General features: G+C 41.9%; 1 protein-coding gene across 3 annotated transcripts; it reads left to right on the top strand.

Annotated features, from left to right (window-relative positions):
• Nucleotides 1-9,008: 9,008 nt before the first annotated feature.
• LOC124120276 (zinc finger protein 420-like) lies at nt 9,009-21,923 on the top strand. 3 transcript variants are annotated; one of them, XM_048381405.1, is made up of 7 exons: nt 9,009-9,054; nt 10,066-10,126; nt 10,899-11,001; nt 11,762-11,838; nt 12,963-13,157; nt 15,113-15,368; nt 18,798-21,923. In XM_048381405.1, the coding sequence occupies exons 2-7, from the start codon at nt 10,115-10,117 to the stop codon at nt 21,329-21,331; spliced, it is 3,177 nt and encodes a 1,058-aa protein (XP_048237362.1). In that variant the 5' UTR covers nt 9,009-9,054; nt 10,066-10,114; the 3' UTR covers nt 21,332-21,923. The 3 variants fall into 3 exon arrangements, with proteins under 3 accessions (XP_048237362.1, XP_048237364.1, XP_048237363.1); XM_048381407.1 differs by having other exon boundaries at nt 9,015-9,054; nt 10,073-10,126; XM_048381406.1 differs by lacking the exon at nt 9,009-9,054 and having other exon boundaries at nt 9,949-10,126.
• The last annotated feature ends 558 nt before the right edge of the window (nt 21,924-22,481 follow it).

Here is a 22,481-nt window from a genome sequence, read left to right as displayed (position 1 = left end):
GTACAATGTGTGAAGCCCATTTCTGGTATCCCCCGCCGTGATATTGCCGGAATATTGCTAAAAGCGGCGTAAAACCATACTCACTCACACACCCCTTCAAGCAAATAGTTACTGATGGCACAAACGCAGTCTCATGCTATAACTACGTCTGCGACTTGCTGATTGAATTTCAAACAAAGACTTACTAATTATACCTGTGTTAATCACGCAACATGATAGTTACGGTGGATGACAACAGAAAGCTTTAAATTTCCTTACTGACTGCGACTTCAATACACAGGAATGGATCCATCTGAACACCAACAGCAACACAAGTGATACTTTCCTTTTCACAACTACGCGATCTCATCTAGGCACACGCATTCAAGTCATATTATGTGACAGCAACCAACAGTCACTATACAAATCCGAACGTTAACTCTGTACATTACCTTGAAAAGGCAACATACTAGTTATCCAATCACATTCAATTAAAAACACATTTAACGCTCGTACCAAGCCCATTCATTCACTACCACAATGCCGACGCTGCCAAGAACACTTTCCTCGTCACCATAAGCTTTGTCTATTAGTCATACTAAATTACTAGACAGAGGAATTTAGGATACAATCGCCAAATCTAAACAGTCGTCTGCAGTGAACACACGTCACTGGATAACGCGAAGGTCTGTTTGAATATTGAAAGAAAACGGTTTCGCATCAAAGAATATAGCTCTGACTTACCTCTGCCTAATTCCGTTCCTGTCACAACAAAACCTGCTTTTGTCATACATCCCGAAAGCAACACGTCCTCCGGCAGCGTACACTGCCGATAATCTGATTGTCTATGACGTCAGCTGATTGTTGACGTATCTATTCTGTGATGTCATTACTTATGGGGACACAATAAACAATGACGTTGCTTCATTGTTGACGTCACAGATTCCTGCTTGGCGACATCACCACTGTGTCCCAAACCGTTTGTGGACCCCTGGAATTATTTGGCAAGCGTCGCATCTGATTATACGGGCCACTGAGACAGACATGCTCCCTTTATCAACCCAATAACATGCTCTCTGTCATGAATTAGCACAGGTTGCAAACAAAATACACAACATTTACAGCAAAGAACACACATCAAATCCTAGCAACGAAACCAAGCTCAGGTAGACCACTGGCGTTTTTACAGTAATACATGCGGCAGTATTTGGAAAGGGCCCTCATACTTAATGTACAACTGAATTCTATTAAAACAATCTGAAGCATCGTTGCACCTGCCGAGTAAATGAAGTGAAGATTCTATAATATACACCAAATACCTTCCTTCAAGCAAAGGGGCGGTCGGGAAACCTAGTGGTTAAAGCGTTCGCTCGCCATTGACGGGTTCAATTCCCGACATGAGTACAATGTGTGAAGCCCATTTCTGGTATCCCCCGCCGTGATATTACCGGAATATTGCTAAAAGCGGCGTAAAACCATACTCACTCACACACCCCTTCAAGCAAATAGTTACTGATGGCACAAACGCAGTCTCATGCTATAACTACGTCTGCGACTTGCTGATTGAATTTCAAACAAAGACTTACTAATTATACCTGTGTTAATCACGCAACATGATAGTTACGGTGGATGACAACAGAAAGCTTTAAATTTCCTTACTGACTGCGACTTCAATACACAGGAATGGATCCATCTGAACACCAACAGCAACACAAGTGATACTTTCCTTTTCACAACTACGCGATCTCATCTAGGCACACGCATTCAAGTCCTATTATGTGACAGCAACCAACAGTCACTATACAAATCCGAACGTTAACTCTGTACATTACCTTGAAAAGGCAACATACTAGTTATCCAATCACATTCAATTAAAAACACATTTAACGCTCGTACCAAGCCCATTCATTCACTACCACAATGCCGACGCTGCCAAGAACACTTTCCTCGTCACCATAAGCTTTGTCTATTAGTCATACTAAATTACTAGACAGAGGAATTTAGGATACAATCGCCAAATCTAAACAGTCGTCTGCAGTGAACACACGTCACTGGATAACGCGAAGGTCTGTTTGAATATTGAAAGAAAACGGTTTCGCATCAAAGAATATAGCTCTGACTAACCTCTGCCTAATTCCGTTCCTGTCACAACAAAACCTGCTTTTGTCATACATCCCGAAAGCAACACGTCCTCCGGCAGCGTACACTGCCGATAATCTGATTGTCTATGACGTCAGCTGATTGTTGACGTATCTATTCTGTGATGTCATTACTTATGGGGACACAATAAACAATGACGTTGCTTCATTGTTGACGTCACAGATTCCTGCTTGGCGACATCACCACTGTGTCCCAAACCGTTTGTGGACCCCTGTAATTATTTGGCAAGCGTCGCATCTGATTATACGGGCCACTGAGACAGACATGGTCCCTTTATCAACCCAATAACATGCTCTCTGTCATGAATTAGCACAGGTTGCAAACAAAATACACAACATTTACAGCAAAGAACACACATCAAATCCTAGCAACGAAACCAAGCTCAGGTAGACCACTGGCGTTTTTACAGTAATACATGCGGCAGTATTTGGAAAGGGCCCTCATACTTAATGTACAACTGAATTCTATTAAAACAATCTGAAGCATCGTTGCACCTGCCGAGTAAATGAAGTGAAAATTCTATAATATACACCAAATACCTTCCTTCAAGCAAAGGGGCGGTCGGGAAACCTAGTGGTTAAAGCGTTCGCTCGCCATTGACGGGTTCAATTCCCGACATGGGTACAATGTGTGAAGCCCATTTCTGGTATCCCCCGCCGTGATATTGCCGGAATATTGCTAAAAGCGGCGTAAAACCATACTCACTCACACACCCCTTCAAGCAAATAGTTACTGATGGCACAAACGCAGTCTCATGCTATAACTACGTCTGCGACTTGCTGATTGAATTTCAAACAAAGACTTACTAATTATACCTGTGTTAATCACGCAACATGATAGTTACGGTGGATGACAACAGAAAGCTTTAAATTTCCTTACTGACTGCGACTTCAATACACAGGAATGGATCCATCTGAACACCAACAGCAACACAAGTGATACTTTCCTTTTCACAACTACGCGATCTCATCTAGGCACACGCATTCAAGTCATATTATGTGACAGCAACCAACAGTCACTATACAAATCCGAACGTTAACTCTGTACATTACCTTGAAAAGGCAACATACTAGTTATCCAATCACATTCAATTAAAAACACATTTAACGCTCGTACCAAGCCCATTCATTCACTACCACAATGCCGACGCTGCCAAGAACACTTTCCTCGTCACCATAAGCTTTGTCTATTAGTCATACTAAATTACTAGACAGAGGAATTTAGGATACAATCGCCAAATCTAAACAGTCGTCTGCAGTGAACACACGTCACTGGATAACGCGAAGGTCTGTTTGAATATTGAAAGAAAACGGTTTCGCATCAAAGAATATAGCTCTGACTTACCTCTGCCTAATTCCGTTCCTGTCACAACAAAACCTGCTTTTGTCATACATCCCGAAAGCAACACGTCCTCCGGCAGCGTACACTGCCGATAATCTGATTGTCTATGACGTCAGCTGATTGTTGACGTATCTATTCTGTGATGTCATTACTTATGGGGACACAATAAACAATGACGTTGCTTCATTGTTGACGTCACAGATTCCTGCTTGGCGACATCACCACTGTGTCCCAAACCGTTTGTGGACCCCTGGAATTATTTGGCAAGCGTCGCATCTGATTATACGGGCCACTGAGACAGACATGCTCCCTTTATCAACCCAATAACATGCTCTCTGTCATGAATTAGCACAGGTTGCAAACAAAATACACAACATTTACAGCAAAGAACACACATCAAATCCTAGCAACGAAACCAAGCTCAGGTAGACCACTGGCGTTTTTACAGTAATACATGCGGCAGTATTTGGAAAGGGCCCTCATACTTAATGTACAACTGAATTCTATTAAAACAATCTGAAGCATCGTTGCACCTGCCGAGTAAATGAAGTGAAGATTCTATAATATACACCAAATACCTTCCTTCAAGCAAAGGGGCGGTCGGGAAACCTAGTGGTTAAAGCGTTCGCTCGCCATTGACGGGTTCAATTCCCGACATGAGTACAATGTGTGAAGCCCATTTCTGGTATCCCCCGCCGTGATATTACCGGAATATTGCTAAAAGCGGCGTAAAACCATACTCACTCACACACCCCTTCAAGCAAATAGTTACTGATGGCACAAACGCAGTCTCATGCTATAACTACGTCTGCGACTTGCTGATTGAATTTCAAACAAAGACTTACTAATTATACCTGTGTTAATCACGCAACATGATAGTTACGGTGGATGACAACAGAAAGCTTTAAATTTCCTTACTGACTGCGACTTCAATACACAGGAATGGATCCATCTGAACACCAACAGCAACACAAGTGATACTTTCCTTTTCACAACTACGCGATCTCATCTAGGCACACGCATTCAAGTCCTATTATGTGACAGCAACCAACAGTCACTATACAAATCCGAACGTTAACTCTGTACATTACCTTGAAAAGGCAACATACTAGTTATCCAATCACATTCAATTAAAAACACATTTAACGCTCGTACCAAGCCCATTCATTCACTACCACAATGCCGACGCTGCCAAGAACACTTTCCTCGTCACCATAAGCTTTGTCTATTAGTCATACTAAATTACTAGACAGAGGAATTTAGGATACAATCGCCAAATCTAAACAGTCGTCTGCAGTGAACACACGTCACTGGATAACGCGAAGGTCTGTTTGAATATTGAAAGAAAACGGTTTCGCATCAAAGAATATAGCTCTGACTAACCTCTGCCTAATTCCGTTCCTGTCACAACAAAACCTGCTTTTGTCATACATCCCGAAAGCAACACGTCCTCCGGCAGCGTACACTGCCGATAATCTGATTGTCTATGACGTCAGCTGATTGTTGACGTATCTATTCTGTGATGTCATTACTTATGGGGACACAATAAACAATGACGTTGCTTCATTGTTGACGTCACAGATTCCTGCTTGGCGACATCACCACTGTGTCCCAAACCGTTTGTGGACCCCTGTAATTATTTGGCAAGCGTCGCATCTGATTATACGGGCCACTGAGACAGACATGGTCCCTTTATCAACCCAATAACATGCTCTCTGTCATGAATGAGCACAGGTTGCAAACAAAATACACAACATTTACAGCAAAGAACACACATCAAATCCTAGCAACGAAACCAAGCTCAGGTAGACCACTGGCGTTTTTACAGTAATACATGCGGCAGTATTTGGAAAGGGCCCTCATACTTAATGTACAACTGAATTCTATTAAAACAATCTGAAGCATCGTTGCACCTGCCGAGTAAATGAAGTGAAAATTCTATAATATACACCAAATACCTTCCTTCAAGCAAAGGGGCGGTCGGGAAACCTAGTGGTTAAAGCGTTCGCTCGCCATTGACGGGTTCAATTCCCGACATGGGTACAATGTGTGAAGCCCATTTCTGGTATCCCCCGCCGTGATATTACCGGAATATTGCTACAAGCGGCGTAAAACCATACTCACTCACACACCCCTTCAAGCAAATAGTTACTGATGGCACAAACGCAGTCTCATGCTATAACTACGTCTGCGACTTGCTGATTGAATTTCCAAACAAAGACTTACTAATTATACCTGTGTTAATCACGCAACATGATAGTTACGGTGGATGACAACAGAAAGCTTTAAGCCCATTTCTGGTATCCCCCGCCGTGATATTACCGGAATATTGCTACAAGCGGCGTAAAACCATACTCACTCACACACCCCTTCAAGCAAATAGTTACTGATGGCACAAACGCAGTCTCATGCTATAACTACGTCTGCGACTTGCTGATTGAATTTCAAACAAAGACTTACTAATTATACCTGTGTTAATCACGCAACATGATAGTTACGGTGGATGACAACAGAAAGCTTTAAATTTCCTTACTGACTGCGACTTCAATACACAGGAATAGATCCATCTGAACACCAACAGCAACACAAGTGATACTTTCCTTTTCACAACTACGCGATCTCATCTAGGCACACGCATTCAAGTCATATTATGTGACAGCAACCAACAGTCACTATACAAATCCGAACGTTAACTCTGTACATTACCTTGAAAAGGCAACATACTAGTTATCCAATCACATTCAATTAAAAACACATTTAACGCTCGTACCAAGCCCATTCATTCACTACCACAATGCCGACGCTGCCAAGAACACTTTCCTCGTCACCATAAGCTTTGTCTATTAGTCATACTAAATTACTAGACAGAGGAATTTAGGATACAATCGCCAAATCTAAACAGTCGTCTGCAGTGAACACACGTCACTGGATAACGCGAAGGTCTGTTTGAATATTGAAAGAAAACGATTTAGCATCAAAGAATATAGCTCTGACTTACCTCTGCCTAATTCCGTTCCTGTCACAACAAAACCTGCTTTTGTCATACATCCCGAAAGCAACACGTCCTCCGGCAGCGTACACTGCCGATAATCTGATTGTCTATGACGTCAGCTGATTGTTGACGTATCTATTCTGTGATGTCATTACTTATGGGGACACAATAAACAATGACGTTGCTTCATTGTTGACGTCACAGATTCCTGCTTGGCGACATCACCACTGTGTCCCAGACCGTTTGTCGACCCCTGGAATTATTTGGTAAGCGTCGCATCTGATTATACGGGCCACTGAGACAGACATGGTCCCTTTATCAACCCAATAACATGCTCTCTGTCATGAATTAGCACAGGTTGCAAACAAAATACACAACATTTACAGCAAAGAACACACATCAAATCCTAGCAACGAAACCAAGCTCAGGTAGACCACTGGCGTTTTTACAGTAATACATGCGGCAGTATTTGGAAAGGGCCCTCATACTTAATGTACAACTGAATTCTATTAAAACAATCTGAAGCATCGTTGCACCTGCCGAGTAAATGAAGTGAAAATTCTATAATATACACCAAATACCTTCCTTCAAGCAAAGGGGCGGTCGGGAAACCTAGTGGTTAAAGCGTTCGCTCGCCATTGACGGGTTCAATTCCCGACATGAGTACAATGTGTGAAGCCCATTTCTGGTATCCCCCGCCGTGATATTACCGGAATATTGCTACAAGCGGCGTAAAACCATACTCACTCACACACCCCTTCAAGCAAATAGTTACTGATGGCACAAACGCAGTCTCATGCTATAACTACGTCTGCGACTTGCTGATTGAATTTCCAAACAAAGACTTACTAATTATACCTGTGTTAATCACGCAACATGATAGTTACGGTGGATGACAACAGAAAGCTTTAAATTTCCTTACTGACTGCGACTTCAATACACAGGAATGGATCCATCTGAACACCAACAGCAACACAAGTGATACTTTCCTTTTCACAACTACGCGATCTCATCTAGGCACACGCATTCAAGTCATATTATGTGACAGCAACCAACAGTCACTATACAAATCCGAACGTTAACTCTGTACATTACCTTGAAAAGGCAACATACTAGTTATCCAATCACATTCAATTAAAAACACATTTAACGCTCGTACCAAGCCCATTCATTCACTACCACAATGCCGACGCTGCCAAGAACACTTTCCTCGTCACCATAAGCTTTGTCTATTAGTCATACTAAATTACTAGACAGAGGAATTTAGGATACAATCGCCAAATCTAAACAGTCGTCTGCAGTGAACACACGTCACTGGATAACGCGAAGGTCTGTTTGAATATTGAAAGAAAACGGTTTCGCATCAAAGAATATAGCTCTGACTTACCTCTGCCTAATTCCGTTCCTGTCACAACAAAACCTGCTTTTGTCATACATCCCGAAAGCAACACGTCCTCCGGCAGCGTACACTGCCGATAATCTGATTGTCTATGACGTCAGCTGATTGTGACGTATCTATTCTGTGATGTCATTACTTATGGGGACACAATAAACAATGACGTTGCTTCATTGTTGACGTCACAGATTCCTGCTTGGCGACATCACCACTGTGTCCCAAACCGTTTGTGGACCCCTGGAATTATTTGGCAAGCGTCGCATCTGATTATACGGGCCACTGAGACAGACATGGTCCCTTTATCAACCCAATAACATGCTCTCTGTCATGAATTAGCACAGGTTGCAAACAAAATACACAAAATTTACAGCAAAGAACACACATCAAATCCTAGCAACCACTGGCGTTTTTACAGTAATACATGCGGCAGTATTTGGAAAGGGCCCTCATACTTACATGTACAACTGAATTCTATTAAAACAATCTGAAGCATCGTTGCACCTGCCGAGTAAATGAAGTGAAAATTCAATAATATACACCAAATAACTTCCTTCAAGCAAAGGGGCGGTCGGGTAGCCTAGTGGTTAAAGCGTTCGCTCGTCACGCCGAAGACCTGGGTTAGATTCCCGACATGAGTAGAATGTGTGAAGCCCATTTCTGGTGTCCCCCGCCGTGATATTGCTGGAATATTGCTAAAAGCGGCGTAAAACCATACTCACTCACTCAGTCTCATGCTATAACTACGTCTGCGACTTGCTGATTGAATTTCCAAACAAAGACTTACTAATTATACCTGTGTTAATCACGCAACATGATAGTTACGGTGGATGACAACAGAATGCTTTTCCTTACTGACCGCGACAAATCATATTATGTGACGGCAACCAACAGTCACCACACACACACACACACACACACCGAATCCCACGTACCAAAAGCGTACCAACTTGAAGGGTTGGCGGCTTCGTGTATGTTGTAGATATATATATTAATAATGCGAACGGAAAATTAAACGCGTACGTGTATCAGAAACATGCTCATACTTTCTCGCATTCTAGGCCGTTTTACTAAGGTTTGTCAATGGCCGTTTAGTGGCTTGGCCGTTTTAGCTAAACCCAATCGCAACTGAGTTGCCTGAGTCCCATGCCTGCGCCGGCTTGTTTACAAGGGACCACAAGACACAGTGGTGGGTTTGCATGATCAATACAAATGTCAAGTCTGGTTAATCTAATGTGCACTAATAGCCTAATACACGTGTTCACCATACGTGTCGTAATAAAGGTGCATGCATCTTAGTGGATGTATATATGTATGTAGTGATGGGTTCTGACAGTCAAAAGATTACCTAAAATCACAGAATATAGGTTAATCTACATAGTGCACACCAGGTCGACCTTCCATCTTGCCATTGTTGGTGTTGACTTAGAGAGATGTGTTTATATTGAAAGTTGTGGTTTCAGTGAACTGGGGTGAAAAGTGCAATACAAATAATACACTATGGTCCCATGCCAAAACGGCCCAACCCGGAACCATTCCAGATTGACCTCTTTGAGAATCATCGAAAAGTTGGAGTTCTAAGTAAGGATAAGATATATGGCTGAACAAAATCTTCATTACGTCTCTCCTAATTCTAATAAATAAGTTGTTCATCCTTACTCATTCGAGATTGATCAAAATGCCCAGTTTTTTTCCTGAACAGTTCAGTTAAAATCTTGTGCTGAGTTATGAAGAAAGAAATACGTTTTATAGCTTTCCTTTCTAACTTAAGTTCTGAGAAATGAGTAACTCTGATGTTATAGAACTAAGAAGATAAACATCCCCTTCTTGACTAACTTTAACACATGTTTAAGGTAATAACTGGGGCAGTCGGGTAGCCTAGTGGTTCAAGTGTTTGGTTGTTCCGCCGAAAACCCGGGTTCGATTCCCGACGTGCGTACAATGTGTGAAGCACATTTCTGGTGTTCCCGCTGGGACATTGCTGGAATATTGCTAAAAGTGGCGTAAAACCATACTCGCTCACTCACTCACTAAAGATAATAACTGATTGATTAACGTTCATGCTATGTGCGATTTGATGATTAAACACACTCATCATTTGACTGTTAATTTGCTGTCTGGCTTATAATGTTTTGGCATGTATTTTTCAAGCCACGGTACAGCGATGTCTACTTTCTGATTGTTTCTTTATGATGTTCAGGTTACAGAGAAGGGTGTTATACTTTCTTTGTGGATAAAGAACTTTAAAGATGGACTTTATTGTAAGTACCACAAAAATCCAATCTTATTCATGTTATGTCTATTTTTAACTATCAAACACTGTCAAACACCCAAAATCAAATCAAATTAATGTGATCACAAAAATTATGATCTCCACATTAAGGTGTCACATTTCAATGAAAATCATTGCAATCAGGATGGGGATTTCCGGGTTAGAATTGGTTCACAGCAACTGTACTGGTTGTAGGAGGCAACTAAGCAGATCAGGTGGGGGGCACGGGTGGCCCAGTCGTCTAAGGCGCCGCGATTCGCTGTGCAGAGTTGCGTCCCCTTGACGCGCCAGAAACATATGATTGTGAGTTCGAATCCCGGTTCGCCCCAATTATGTTTCTAGGTTTCTCAGCACCATACCCGTGCTCGTGGGTTTCACCGAAGTGGTAAACGTCTGAGACCTGCATCACTTCAGGCTTTCCTCCCACATTAAGCCGACACGCTGTGATATAACTGGAATACTGTTAAAAACGGCGTTAAAACCCAACTCCCTTAGCAAATCAGGTAGTCACACTCACAGATTGGTTTATAGTTGATGCTCGTACCCTAACGGCCTGGACTGTTGTGATCACAATGTCGACCACTGACAAGACAGGATTATTTAATGGCCTTCATCCTACAGCTGGAGTATTGCTGAGTGCGGTAGTACATTAAATTAGTCACTGGTTTGTCTTGTTAAGACTCAGTTACTTTTAAGTATTGACACTTAGTATGGGGACTACAATGTGCATAATATCATATGTTCATGGTGTGGAATTTCAGGTGAAACAGGAGCCTTTTGAGGAAAGTCTGTCTCCTCCAGAGTGTAAGAGACCTCGCAATAACTGCATGGACGTTGAGGTGCCAAGTGACGACCGTTTTCTGTGTAAGTAACATTTCTGTGTAAGTAACATTTCTGTGTCAGTAACATTTCTGTGTCAGTAACATGTCTGTGTCAGTAACATGTCTGTGTTAGTAGCATTTCTGTGTAAGTAACATTTCTGTGTAAGTAACATGTCTGTGTAAGTAGCATTTCTGTGTAAGTAACATGTCTGTGTTAGTAGCATTTCTGTGTAAGTAACATTTCTGTGTAAGTAAGGCCTCTGTAGTTTAATGCCGCACTATTCCAGCTTTATGACGGCAAGGTGAAAGGTGAGAAGGTTACATTGAAGAGAATGAGAGCACATGTTTGTGTGTAGGCATCATGTAAGTTACTGAAGCAAGCACATGTTTGTGTGTAGGTATCATGTCAGGTATTGAAGCAAGGACATGTTTGTGTGTAGGCATCATGTAAGTTACTGAAGCAAGCACATGTTTGTGTGTAGGCATCATGTCAGGTACTGAAGCAAGCACATGTTTGTGTGTAGGCATCATGTAAGGTACTGAAGCAAGCACATGTTTGTGTGTAGGCATCATGTCAGGTATTGAAGCAAGCACATGTTTGTGTGTAGGCATCATGTCAGGTATTGAAGCAAGCACACGTTTATGTGTAGGCATCATGTCAGGTATTGAAGCAAGCACATGTTTGTGTGTAGGCATCATGTCAGGTATTGAAGCAAGCACACGTTTATATGTAGGCATCATGTCAGGTATTGAAGCAAGCATATTGAAAAAGCTAATATATTAACCCCTGTGTTGTTCATCAGATTGCGAGGACTGCAACAAGGAGTATGAAGGGGACTGTTCAGTACACGGACCTCTTCTCATGGTGGCAGACACACAGGTATTCTCCATGTACTCTGATGGATAATAATGGTCATTTTAGAACGTACCAGTAGAAAACCTTATTGAAGTAGATCCAAGTGAGTGAGGTTTTTTATCAGTATTTGTTAGTTATTCATATATACAATTCTTTATAAATAGTCAGAATTTCACAACAAACTCTGATTCACACTGAACTCTGCTTGTTATATTTTATGTCTTCACCTGTGAAGATCCAGGTTTGAGTAGGTTTTCACTAACCATGATAGTTTAAAAGGCGACATTGATTGCCGTAAGAGGCAACTGACAGGATCGGGTTCAGGTCAGGCTCGCTGACTTGGTTGATGCATGTCTGGTCCAGACTTGATTATTTACAGACCTCCGTCATATAACTGGAATATTGCTAATTACGGTGTTAAACTACAGCCCTAATGCCCAGGTATGGACAGTTTCTTCTGTACTAAAAGGGTTTGGACAAGGGTTGTATGACACTATGAACGCTATATCAGTTACTTCATGGCAGAATAGCTTCATTAGGTAGAAAATCTAAAAGTGAAGCAGATGTAGACATTTGCCACTTTGGTGAAACCCCATAGCATTGGGACTGACAAAAACATTCATAACCTTTAGTGGGTAAGTGAGTGAGTATGGTCTTACGCCGCAGTTAGCAATATTCCAGCAATATCGCGGCGGAGGACACCAGAAATGGGCTTCACACATTGTACCCATGTCAGGAATTGAACCCGGGTCGAAAGGTCAACAGTTGATAGGATTTGGGCACATTTGCACCTTACTCCATTTTCAGCTCAGATGCTTTCAACAGCACTATCAGTGTATCAGTATAAATAAATAAATAAATAAATAAATAAATAAATAAATAAATAAATAAATAAATAAATAAATAAATAAATAAATAAATAAATAAATAAATAAATAAATAAATAAATAAATAAATAAATAAATAAATTTTAGAGACAGTATATGTGGTATACTCCGGCATTTATAGCCTTCTTGTTTCAAAACAGATTTTAGAAATGCAATGGTGTATGACAGAGTGACAAACAACGAACGACAGTGACTCATTGACACTCTCTTTATGGAGGTAAACATATGTACAATTTATTTTCAAATGTGGAATGATTTCAGGAAACACCAGGAAGCTCAGACAGAGCGTGGAAAACGATGCCTGTTGGTCTGGAGATTGAGGAATCTGGGATCCCAGGAGCTGGTCTTGGAGTTTGGGCGTCTCAGGACTTTGTTCCACGCACCTGCTTTGGGCCGTACGAGGGAGACTCCATCCAAGATGAGAACACTGCTCATGGATCAGGATACAGTTGGCAAGTATGTTTGGTACTAAAATACTGTCGGATATCATAGAAATATGCTTTTTACCATTTTAATACTTCATTAAATATCAAATATGTGTTTGTTATGAAAAATGAAAAAGATGACCATATATGTTTTGTCAACACTGTTCCCATAAGCATGCTGCATTCAGGGTTTTACATAACCTTGTTAAAATGGGACTGACCACATATTTTGAGGGGAGTCATTTCCAAAATTTGATTTTCTTTAAACTTATACAGTTGTTTCTATTTTATGGAAGTTATTTCAGTCTCATTTAATTCTGAAAGTTTGTAGAGTTGTTTTTTCTTAAACAGGTCGATATTTTTTTCAAATATTGTAGATACTCAGCCTGAATTTAGATGTCCTTAGTGAATTTACTGTGTTAGTTAATACTAGTATGAACTCTTTGCGGGTTTTTCCGGAAATTATTGCGTCAAATACGTTATAATGCTAATATGACTGTGTATTGTCCATGGAAGGTGCAAGAGCAGTATTTATTTATGTATGTATGTATGTATGTATGTATGTATGTATGTATGTATGTATGTATGTATGTATGTATGTATGTATGTATGTATGTATGTATGTATGTATGTATGAATGTATCTATCTATCTATCTATCTATCTATCTATCTATTTTTTTATTTATTTTTTTCAAATATTGTAGATACTCAGCCTGAATTATGATGTCCTTAGTGAATTTACTGTGTTAGTTAATACTAGTATGAAATCAAGTTTTTCCGGAAATTACGTTAAATCAAATACGTTATAATGCTAATATGACTGTGTATTGTCCATGGAAGGTGCAAGAGCAGTGGACAAGACTCCCTCAAATTGTCATTGGGAGATTGATTCGGACCGTGCCAAACCATATACATAGATCTGGGGCCAAGCTTTGGGGCTTGACCCTCATCTCAAACATTCATTTTTTACTACACAACTTCTTTCTTGGCTGTCAGCGCCCTTACAATACATTGTCAACATGTTCTGTTGATTGTCATGTCACACCTAGTTCTTCCTTTTTCTTATCATCCATTACTATCACTCAATCCATTGTCGTAAGAGGCGACTAATGGGATCGGGTGGTTAGCCTTGCTGACTTGGTTGAGGCGTGTCATCAATCCCAATTGTGTTGATCGATGCTCATGATGTCAATCACTGGATTTTCTGGTCCAGACTCGATTATTTACAGGCCGCCGTCATATAGCTAGAATATTGCAAACAAACCAACCAACCAAATCCTTTTTGTATTTCTCTTACCATCTTCTTTTTCATATATCCCATACTTTTTTAGGAGAGAATATATGCATGAGCAAAATCTGTGACCAAAGATTCTTTTCTGTGATACCTTAATGTCTATAAAAAATCAGCTTTAGTCCCAAGATTTGCTCAAATACAATTATTAGAAAAACGGTGGAGGGGGGGCACGGGTGGCCCAGTCGTCTAAGGCGCCACTATTCGCTGTGCAGAGTTACATCCCTTGGGCACGCCAGAAACATATAATTGTGGGTTCGAATCCCGGTTTGCCCTGATAATGTTTCTAGATTTGTCAGCACCATACCCGTGCTCGTGGGTTTCACCAAAGTGCTAAACGTCTGAGACCTGCATCACTCCGGGCTTTCCTCCCACATTAAGCTGACACGCCGCGATATAACTGAAATACTTTTAAAAGCGGCGTTAAATCCAACTCACTCACTCACTATTAGAAAAACACTTCTGGAAAACCACTAAAATCAGCTGTTTGACTGATTTTAACTTTATCAATACATATTGTGTTGTAATAAGTCTTAGTATGTGCATACTGAAATTAACATCGTCTAATTGTCATTCATATTAATACATTTCATAGTGTTTGGATATTTCTGAAACCATGCAGATGCTGTGGGCTAAAAGGAGTTCTCATCACACCTTGTCATCTATTGTGTATTTTGTATTTGCTTTCAATCAGATCCACACAGATGAACAACCTTCCCACTTTGTAGATGGCCAACACTGCAACACAGCCAACTGGATGAGATATGTCAACTGTGCTCGAACAGAGGAAGAACAGAATCTGACAGCATTTCAATACAATGGTCATATCTACTACAGAGCATACAAGAAGATTGGTGTTGGTTGCGAGCTGCTTGTCTGGTATGGACACAAGTATGCAAGGAACCTTGGTATCGAGAGACAACTTACACTCCAAGAGGGGCACACTGAAGGTAAACACTTTAATCATGATGCAAGTAGAGAGGCTGCATTGGTAAAGGATACAAGTCAATATTTCACTGAGGGTACTAATTGTGCTCTCTCCTTGTTAATTATCCCCCGCCCAACAAAGTTGGCGGGGGATATAGAAACGGGCTCCGTCCGTCCGTCATGTTTCGTTTCCGGAGCATAACTCAGAAACCGTTAAATATTTTTTCATCAAACTTTTCAGGTATGTCAGGTACATGCTGAACTGGTGCTTTTTGCTATTTAGAAATTTTTATTTTTTACGTTTCTATGGCAACAAGATGGACTTAGGTTCTGTGAGGGTAGGGTTCGTTTCCGGAGCATAACTCATAAACCGTTCAATATTTTTTCATCAAACTTTGCAGGTCTGTCAGGTACATGCTGAACTGGTGCCTTTTGCTATTAAGAAATTTTAGAAAATTTTATTTTTTACGTTTCCATGGCAGCAAGATGGACTTGGGTTCCAAACTCTTCTTTTTTTTACAATTTCCATGACATTCCACCTCGGTTAAAAAAGGTTAGGGTTTGTTTAGATTTAATTATGTCATAAATTCTGCAACAGGGGCGGGTGATATAGCCACATTAGTGGCAAACTCTTGTTTGTTTCTTTTTGCAATAGAATCAGATTTATTTTACTACTTAGTTAAATAAAAGAAAGACACATTGCCAAAAAGTTCAAACTTAGTTTTAGCTGTTCAGATGACCTCATCTTTTTCAACGATGCCAAGATAAATGGGTATCTTCACCTCATCTATCCAGCACAGTTAGCTGAGACACCATAGTCAGTGTATCATCTGTGCTTAGAAAATGAAAATGATGCAGCCTCTGTACCAAGCTGGAATGATTTCGATTTTACCAAAGTTATTTTTTCCTCAATGTCCAATCTCATTAAAATCATATCTTAGTTCTCGCTACCACTAAACAAAGATCTGAGGACATCCCATTACGGGTCACGTCAGACTGACCTTGCACGAACTTTGACAGACCAGTGGAATGACCAATCAGAAGGCAGCTTTCTCGTGTTTTATGGCACTAATTTCAAATTGGCGACTATGCTTCAAAACATATTTTGACAAATTCTCGATTACAAATTTAAAACCTGACCAAAAAAACATTCTGGAATGGCTAATAGATGGTCTAGATTGTAAGGATTCAGTCGTTAAACCCATAACTATCGTTCGGAATACGCAATGTTAAAGTTTTCGAGATTGCATGATTAGAAATCATATTCCGACTGTCACTTTCATAATCTGGTAAGCGACGCACTGATTGGTCGGATGAAAGGTCGTTCTGACGTGACCCCAAATGGGATGTCTTCAGATCTTTGTTTAGCGGTAGCGAGAACTAAGGTCTGATTTTAATGAGATTGCTCAATGTCAAGCAATATACCGGTACCATCAGCTCCATCTGGTGAAGCCCACATTTCCAAAGTATTTCAGAGCATGTACATCGTATTCAAATTTCATGAGTGAGTTTGGTTTAACAGTATTCCAGTTATATCGCGGCGTGGCAGCTTAATGTGGGAGGAAAGCCCGAAGTGATGCAGGTCTCAGACGTTTACCACTTCGGTGAAACCCACGAGCACGGGTATGGTGCTGACAAACCTAGAAACATAATTGGGGCGATCCGGGATTCGAACCCACAATCATAGGTTTCTGGCGTGCCCAAGGGACGCAACTCTGCACAGCAAATCGCGGCGCCTTAGACGACTGGGCCACCCGCGCCCCCCCAAGACAAGAGAGTTAACTGACTTTAAAAGTCCAGATTTCGATTTCATTGCATGATTTTGATTCGACTATTCATAGACTCGTTAGTCCAGCCAAAATCAAACTCCATGATACCATCCTTGTTCGGCAAGGGTGGAAACTGAACTTTTATAGTCAGTTAACTCTCTTGCCCCGACCGCCGTGATATTGCTGGAATATTGCTTAAAGCGGCGTAAAACCATACTCACTCACTCACTCACTCACTCACTCACTCACTCACTCACTCACTCACTCACTCACTCACTCACTCACTCACTCACTCACTCACTCACTCACTCACTCACTCACTCACTCACTCACTCACTCACTCACTCACTCACTCACTCACTCACTCACTCACTCACTCACTCACTCACTCACTCACTCACTCACTCACTCACTCACTCACTCACTCACTCACTCACTCACTCACTCACTCACTCACTCACTCACTCACTCACTCACTCACTCACTCACTCACTCACTCACTCACTCACTCACTCACTCACTCACTCACTCACTCACTCACTCACTCACTCACTCACTCACTCACTCACTCACTCACTCACTCACTCACTCACTCACTCACTCACTCACTCACTCACTCACTCACTCACTCACTCACTCACTCACTCACTCACTCACTCACTCACTCACTCACTCACTCACTCACTCACTCACTCACTCACTCACTCACTCACTCACTCACTCACTCACTCACTCACTCACTCACTCACTCACTCACTCACTCTTGCCCCGAGAAGATGGCAGGAGTATTGCTGGGAGCAATGTTAGAAAAGTTTTTGAGAATCCACATCGTATTATTACCACTTGTCTCAAATACTTTCTGTGATGATAAAGGAAGTCCTTCCTTGATTGCATTAAGGATTCTGGTTTATCTTTTGAGATAGGGATTTGACTGTATATTTGCTAAACACAGCAGTATATCTCCCTTTGTATGGATTTTTAAGCCCACCTGTTTATGGAGGTTTAATGAGGGGCGTCGTTCCTTGGTCTTGTACTCATATCTATCAGTTTTTGTGGATACACCTATATGACATATAACGTCCAGTAGCCTGTAGATGCATTATTAAAACCTTCCATCAAACATTACAATACTTCCTATCAAGTGTTGACGCCTGTGGTCTAGTGGTAGAACGTCCGCCCGGAGAGCGGAAGGTCCGGGGTTCGATCCCCAGCTGTGTCATACCAAAACACGTTAAAAGATGGTACTTTTTGTTACCCTGTCTGGCGCTCAGTATTAAGGGGCTAAAACAAAGACTGGTCGGCTCGGAGTCAGTATACTGTGTCTGAGTGGGGTATTCATGTTAAACTGCGGCATGGTATCTCAGTGTGCTAGCACTATAAATCGGCATCAGTCCGGACTAGTACAAGCAGCCACACACACACACACATGCACATGCACGCACGTCGCTATATAAGTGCAATAATCTTGGACACGATGTTAAACCCTATTTCACCTCACCTCTTATCAAGTATCATCAAAGATACTCATGTACCAAGTCTGATGTTCATGAACATGACTGAATGGTGGAACATGCACAGGGACTTGGCCTGAAGCCAGTAGATGTATGAATGAAACCTTCCCAGCACTACTATCAGGTAGTATCAAACATTACAATATGGCGTATCTCGATCTTCCTTTTTCAGATATGTACCCATGTGACAGCTGTGATCTTGGGTTCTCATCTGTGGTGTTCTTGTGGAAACATCTGAAGAAGATGCATGGAGGAAAACTGACTTCTCAGTTGAGGTTCATAGTGAACACTCAGGGCATAAATATTTGTGACTTAAATGGGGAGATAGCTAGCCAGAAGCAGAAGAGTGACACTAAGGGCGTTAACTTCAGTGGGGAGATGGCGACCCAGAAGAGTGACACTAAGGGCGTAAACTTCAGTGGGGAGATGGCGACCCAGAAGAGTGACACTAAGGGCGTAAACTTCAGTGGGGAGATGGCGACCCAGAAGAGTGACACTAAGGGCGTAAACTTCAGTGGGGAGATGGCGACCCAGAAGAGTGACACTAAGGGCGTTAACTTCAGTAGGGAGACAGAGGGCCAGAAGAGTGACATTAAGGGCGTTAACATCAGTGATATCGGTGGGGAGATAGAGGACCCAGAAGAGGACAGCAACAATGTCCTCAATGAGGACGGAAACACTGGAGGTGACGGAGCAGAAACAGCTAATCCCCAGAGACACAAACAGCATCAGAGTGGGCCACTCCTTGAGTGTGGTGAGTGTGGGGAGGGATTCAATGCACCTAGTAAACTGCAGACACACATGACATGCCACACAGAAATCCAGCCTTTTCCATGTAAGGAGTGTGGGATAACATTTACTCAACTTGAACACCTAAAGACACATATGAGGCGTCACATTGGAGTGAGACCTTATTTGTGCAGGGAGTGCAAGAAAACATTTAAACGGTTAGGAACCCTGAAGACACATATGAGGCTGCACAGTGGAGAAAGACCTTATTCATGTACAGAGTGTGAGAAAACATTTACCGAAGTTGGACACCTGAAGACACACATGAGGTGTCACAGTGGAGAAAGACCTTATTCGTGCAGTGAGTGTGAGAAAACATTTACACAATTAGGAACCCTGAAGACACATATGAGACATCACAGTGGAGAAAGACCTTATTCATGTACAGAGTGTGGGAAAGCATATACACAATTAGGACACCTGCAGAAACACATGAGACTTCACAGTGGAGTCAAGCCTATTCCATGTAAGGAGTGTAGGAAAACATTTACAAGCTCACATGACCTAGAAAGACACATGAGACTACATGGGGCAAAACCTTTTGAGTGCACTGAGTGTGGGAAAACATTTGTACAAGCAGCTTATTTGCAGAAACACATGAAGTATCACAATGGTGTACGCCCACACAAGTGTAGTGAGTGTGGGAAAGCCTTTGTTCTAGCATCTGAACTTAAGATGCACATGAGGTACCACAATGGAGTCCGTCCGTATCAGTGTGGTGAGTGTGGGAAGGCATTTGCACAATCAGGTGCCCTTAGTATACACATGAGGAGCCACGCTGGTATCAAGCCTTATAAATGTAGCGAGTGTGGAATGGCATTTGTTGCATCAGGTAGCTTGCAGCATCACATGATGGGTCACACAGGGGTCCGACCATTTCAGTGTGGTGAGTGTGGGAAGATGTTTGCAAAATCCGGAAACCTGCAGTCACACATGAGGAGCCACAGTGATGTCAAGGCTTATGAGTGTGGTGAGTGTGGCAAGGCATTTGTACGATCAACTGGTTTGCAGAAACACATGAAGTGTCACATGGACGTCAAGTCATATAAATGTGATGAGTGTGGGGAAGAATTTACAGAGTCAGGTTACCTGAAGCAACATACAAAGTGTCACATGGAAGTCAGGCCTTATAAGTGTGATGAGTGTGGGAAAGAATTCATAGAGTCAGGTGACCTGAAGCGACATACAAAGTGTCACATGGACGTCAAGCCTTATAAGTGTGATGAGTGTGGGAAAGAATTTACACGATCTTATAGCCTCAAGATGCACATGAGATGTCACAGTGGCATTGAATGTTATCAATGTAGTGAGTGTAGGAGATCTTTTACTGAGTCAGGTGACCTGAAGCAACATATGAGATGTCACAGTTGTGACAAGCCTTACAAGTGTTTAGAGTGTGGGAAGGCATTTACACAATCAGGCAACCTCAAGACGCACATAAGATGTCACAGTGGCATCAAGCCATACCAATGTAGTGAGTGTGGGAAAGAATTTACACAGTCAAGTAACCTCAAGACGCACATGAGATGTCACAGTGGTGTCAAGCCTTATCAATGTAGTGAGTGTAGGAGATCTTTTACTGAGTCAGGTGATCTGAAGCAACATATGAGGTGTCACAGTGGTGTCAAGCCTTATGAGTGTGATGTGTGTGGGAAGGCATTTACGCAATCAGGCAACCTCAAGGCGCACATGAGATGTCACAGTGGTGTCAAACCATATCAATGTAGTGAGTGTGGGAAAGAATTTACACAATCAAGTAACCTCAAGACACACTTGAGGTGTCACAGTCGCATTAAACTTGATGAAAATAGTGAGTCTGAGAAGGAATTTACACAATCGGGTAACATTCAGAGACCTAGGACTGTTGACAGTGAGGCCAAATCATACAAGTGTAGTGACGTTTACACAGCCATCTAACCTTCAGACACAGGTGTCAAGCCTCCAGAGTGTAGTCAGTGTGGGAAAACATTTACAGAGCCATCTAACCTTCAGACACAGGTGTCCAGCCTTAGGAGTGTAGTCAGTGTGGGAAAACATTTGCAGAGCCATCTAACCGTCAGACACAGGTGTCCAGCCTTAGGAGTGTAGTCAGTGTGGGAAAACATTTGCAGAGCCATCTAACCGTCAGACACAGGTGTCCAGCCTTAGGAGTGTAGTCAGTGTGGGAAAACATTTACAGAGCCATCTAACCTTCAGACACAGGTGTCCAGCCTTAGGAGTGTAGTCAGTGTGGGAAAACATTTGCAGAGCCATCTAACCGTCAGACACAGGTGTCCAGCCTTAGGAGTGTAGTCAGTGTGGGAAAACATTTGCAGAGCCATCTAACCGTCAGACACAGGTGTCCAGCCTTAGGAGTGTAGTCAGTGTGGGAAAACATTTGCAGAGCCATCTAACCGTCAGACACAGGTGTCCAGCCTTAGGAGTGTAGTCAGTGTGGGAAAACATTTGCAGAGCCATCTAACCGTCAGACACAGGTGTCCAGCCTTAGGAGTGTAGTCAGTGTGGGAAAACATTTGCAGAGCCATCTAACCGTCAGACACAGGTGTCAAGCCCCCGGAGTGTAGTCAGTGTGGGAAAACATTTGCACAGTCCTATAACCTCAAGTTGCCGCTGAGATGTCACAAATTACTTATAAACCTACTGGCTGTTTGTGTAACTCGATATGAAGTTTTTTTAAATTGTGGTAACACCTCGCAGGAGGGCTTACAATCATTGTAAACCCTTGATAGAACAAAAACTACGAACAACCTACGAGACGCACGTGCAGATTTCGCACCGTTGCGAAACCCACGTGCTGAGGAACCGAGTTCACGACTGCAGGCGATATTTCATCTCCGATACAGGTTATACATTTGAGAGTTTTTTATTACAGTTATTTAATTAAAAACGTTGTCTATGCGATGAGTCGGTTTATAAGTTGTACAAACCATGTCTCCTCGAGATTACTAGAGATTGTAAACCCTCACATTCGGGAACGTCCCTCATGTGAGGGTTTACAATCTCTAGAAATCCCTCGGAGACATGGTTTCTCCTACACATAACACCTTGACCCTGTGAGAAACATTTT

This window comes from Haliotis rufescens, unplaced genomic scaffold (assembly GCF_023055435.1).
Source record: "Haliotis rufescens isolate VD_foot unplaced genomic scaffold, xgHalRufe1.0.p SCAF_38, whole genome shotgun sequence".
Lineage (NCBI taxonomy): Eukaryota > Metazoa > Mollusca > Gastropoda > Lepetellida > Haliotidae > Haliotis > Haliotis rufescens.
Note: the sequence above shows the minus strand (reverse complement) of the source record. Positions and strands in the feature narration are given on the sequence as shown.

Coding starts and splice junctions, on each gene's coding strand:
- LOC124120276 (XM_048381405.1), top strand. Junction 13,158..15,112: donor GATCAGGATACAGTTGGCAA/GTATGTTTGGTA, acceptor GCTTTCAATCAG/ATCCACACAGATGAACAACC. Junction 15,369..18,797: donor CCAAGAGGGGCACACTGAAG/GTAAACACTTTA, acceptor TTCCTTTTTCAG/ATATGTACCCATGTGACAGC.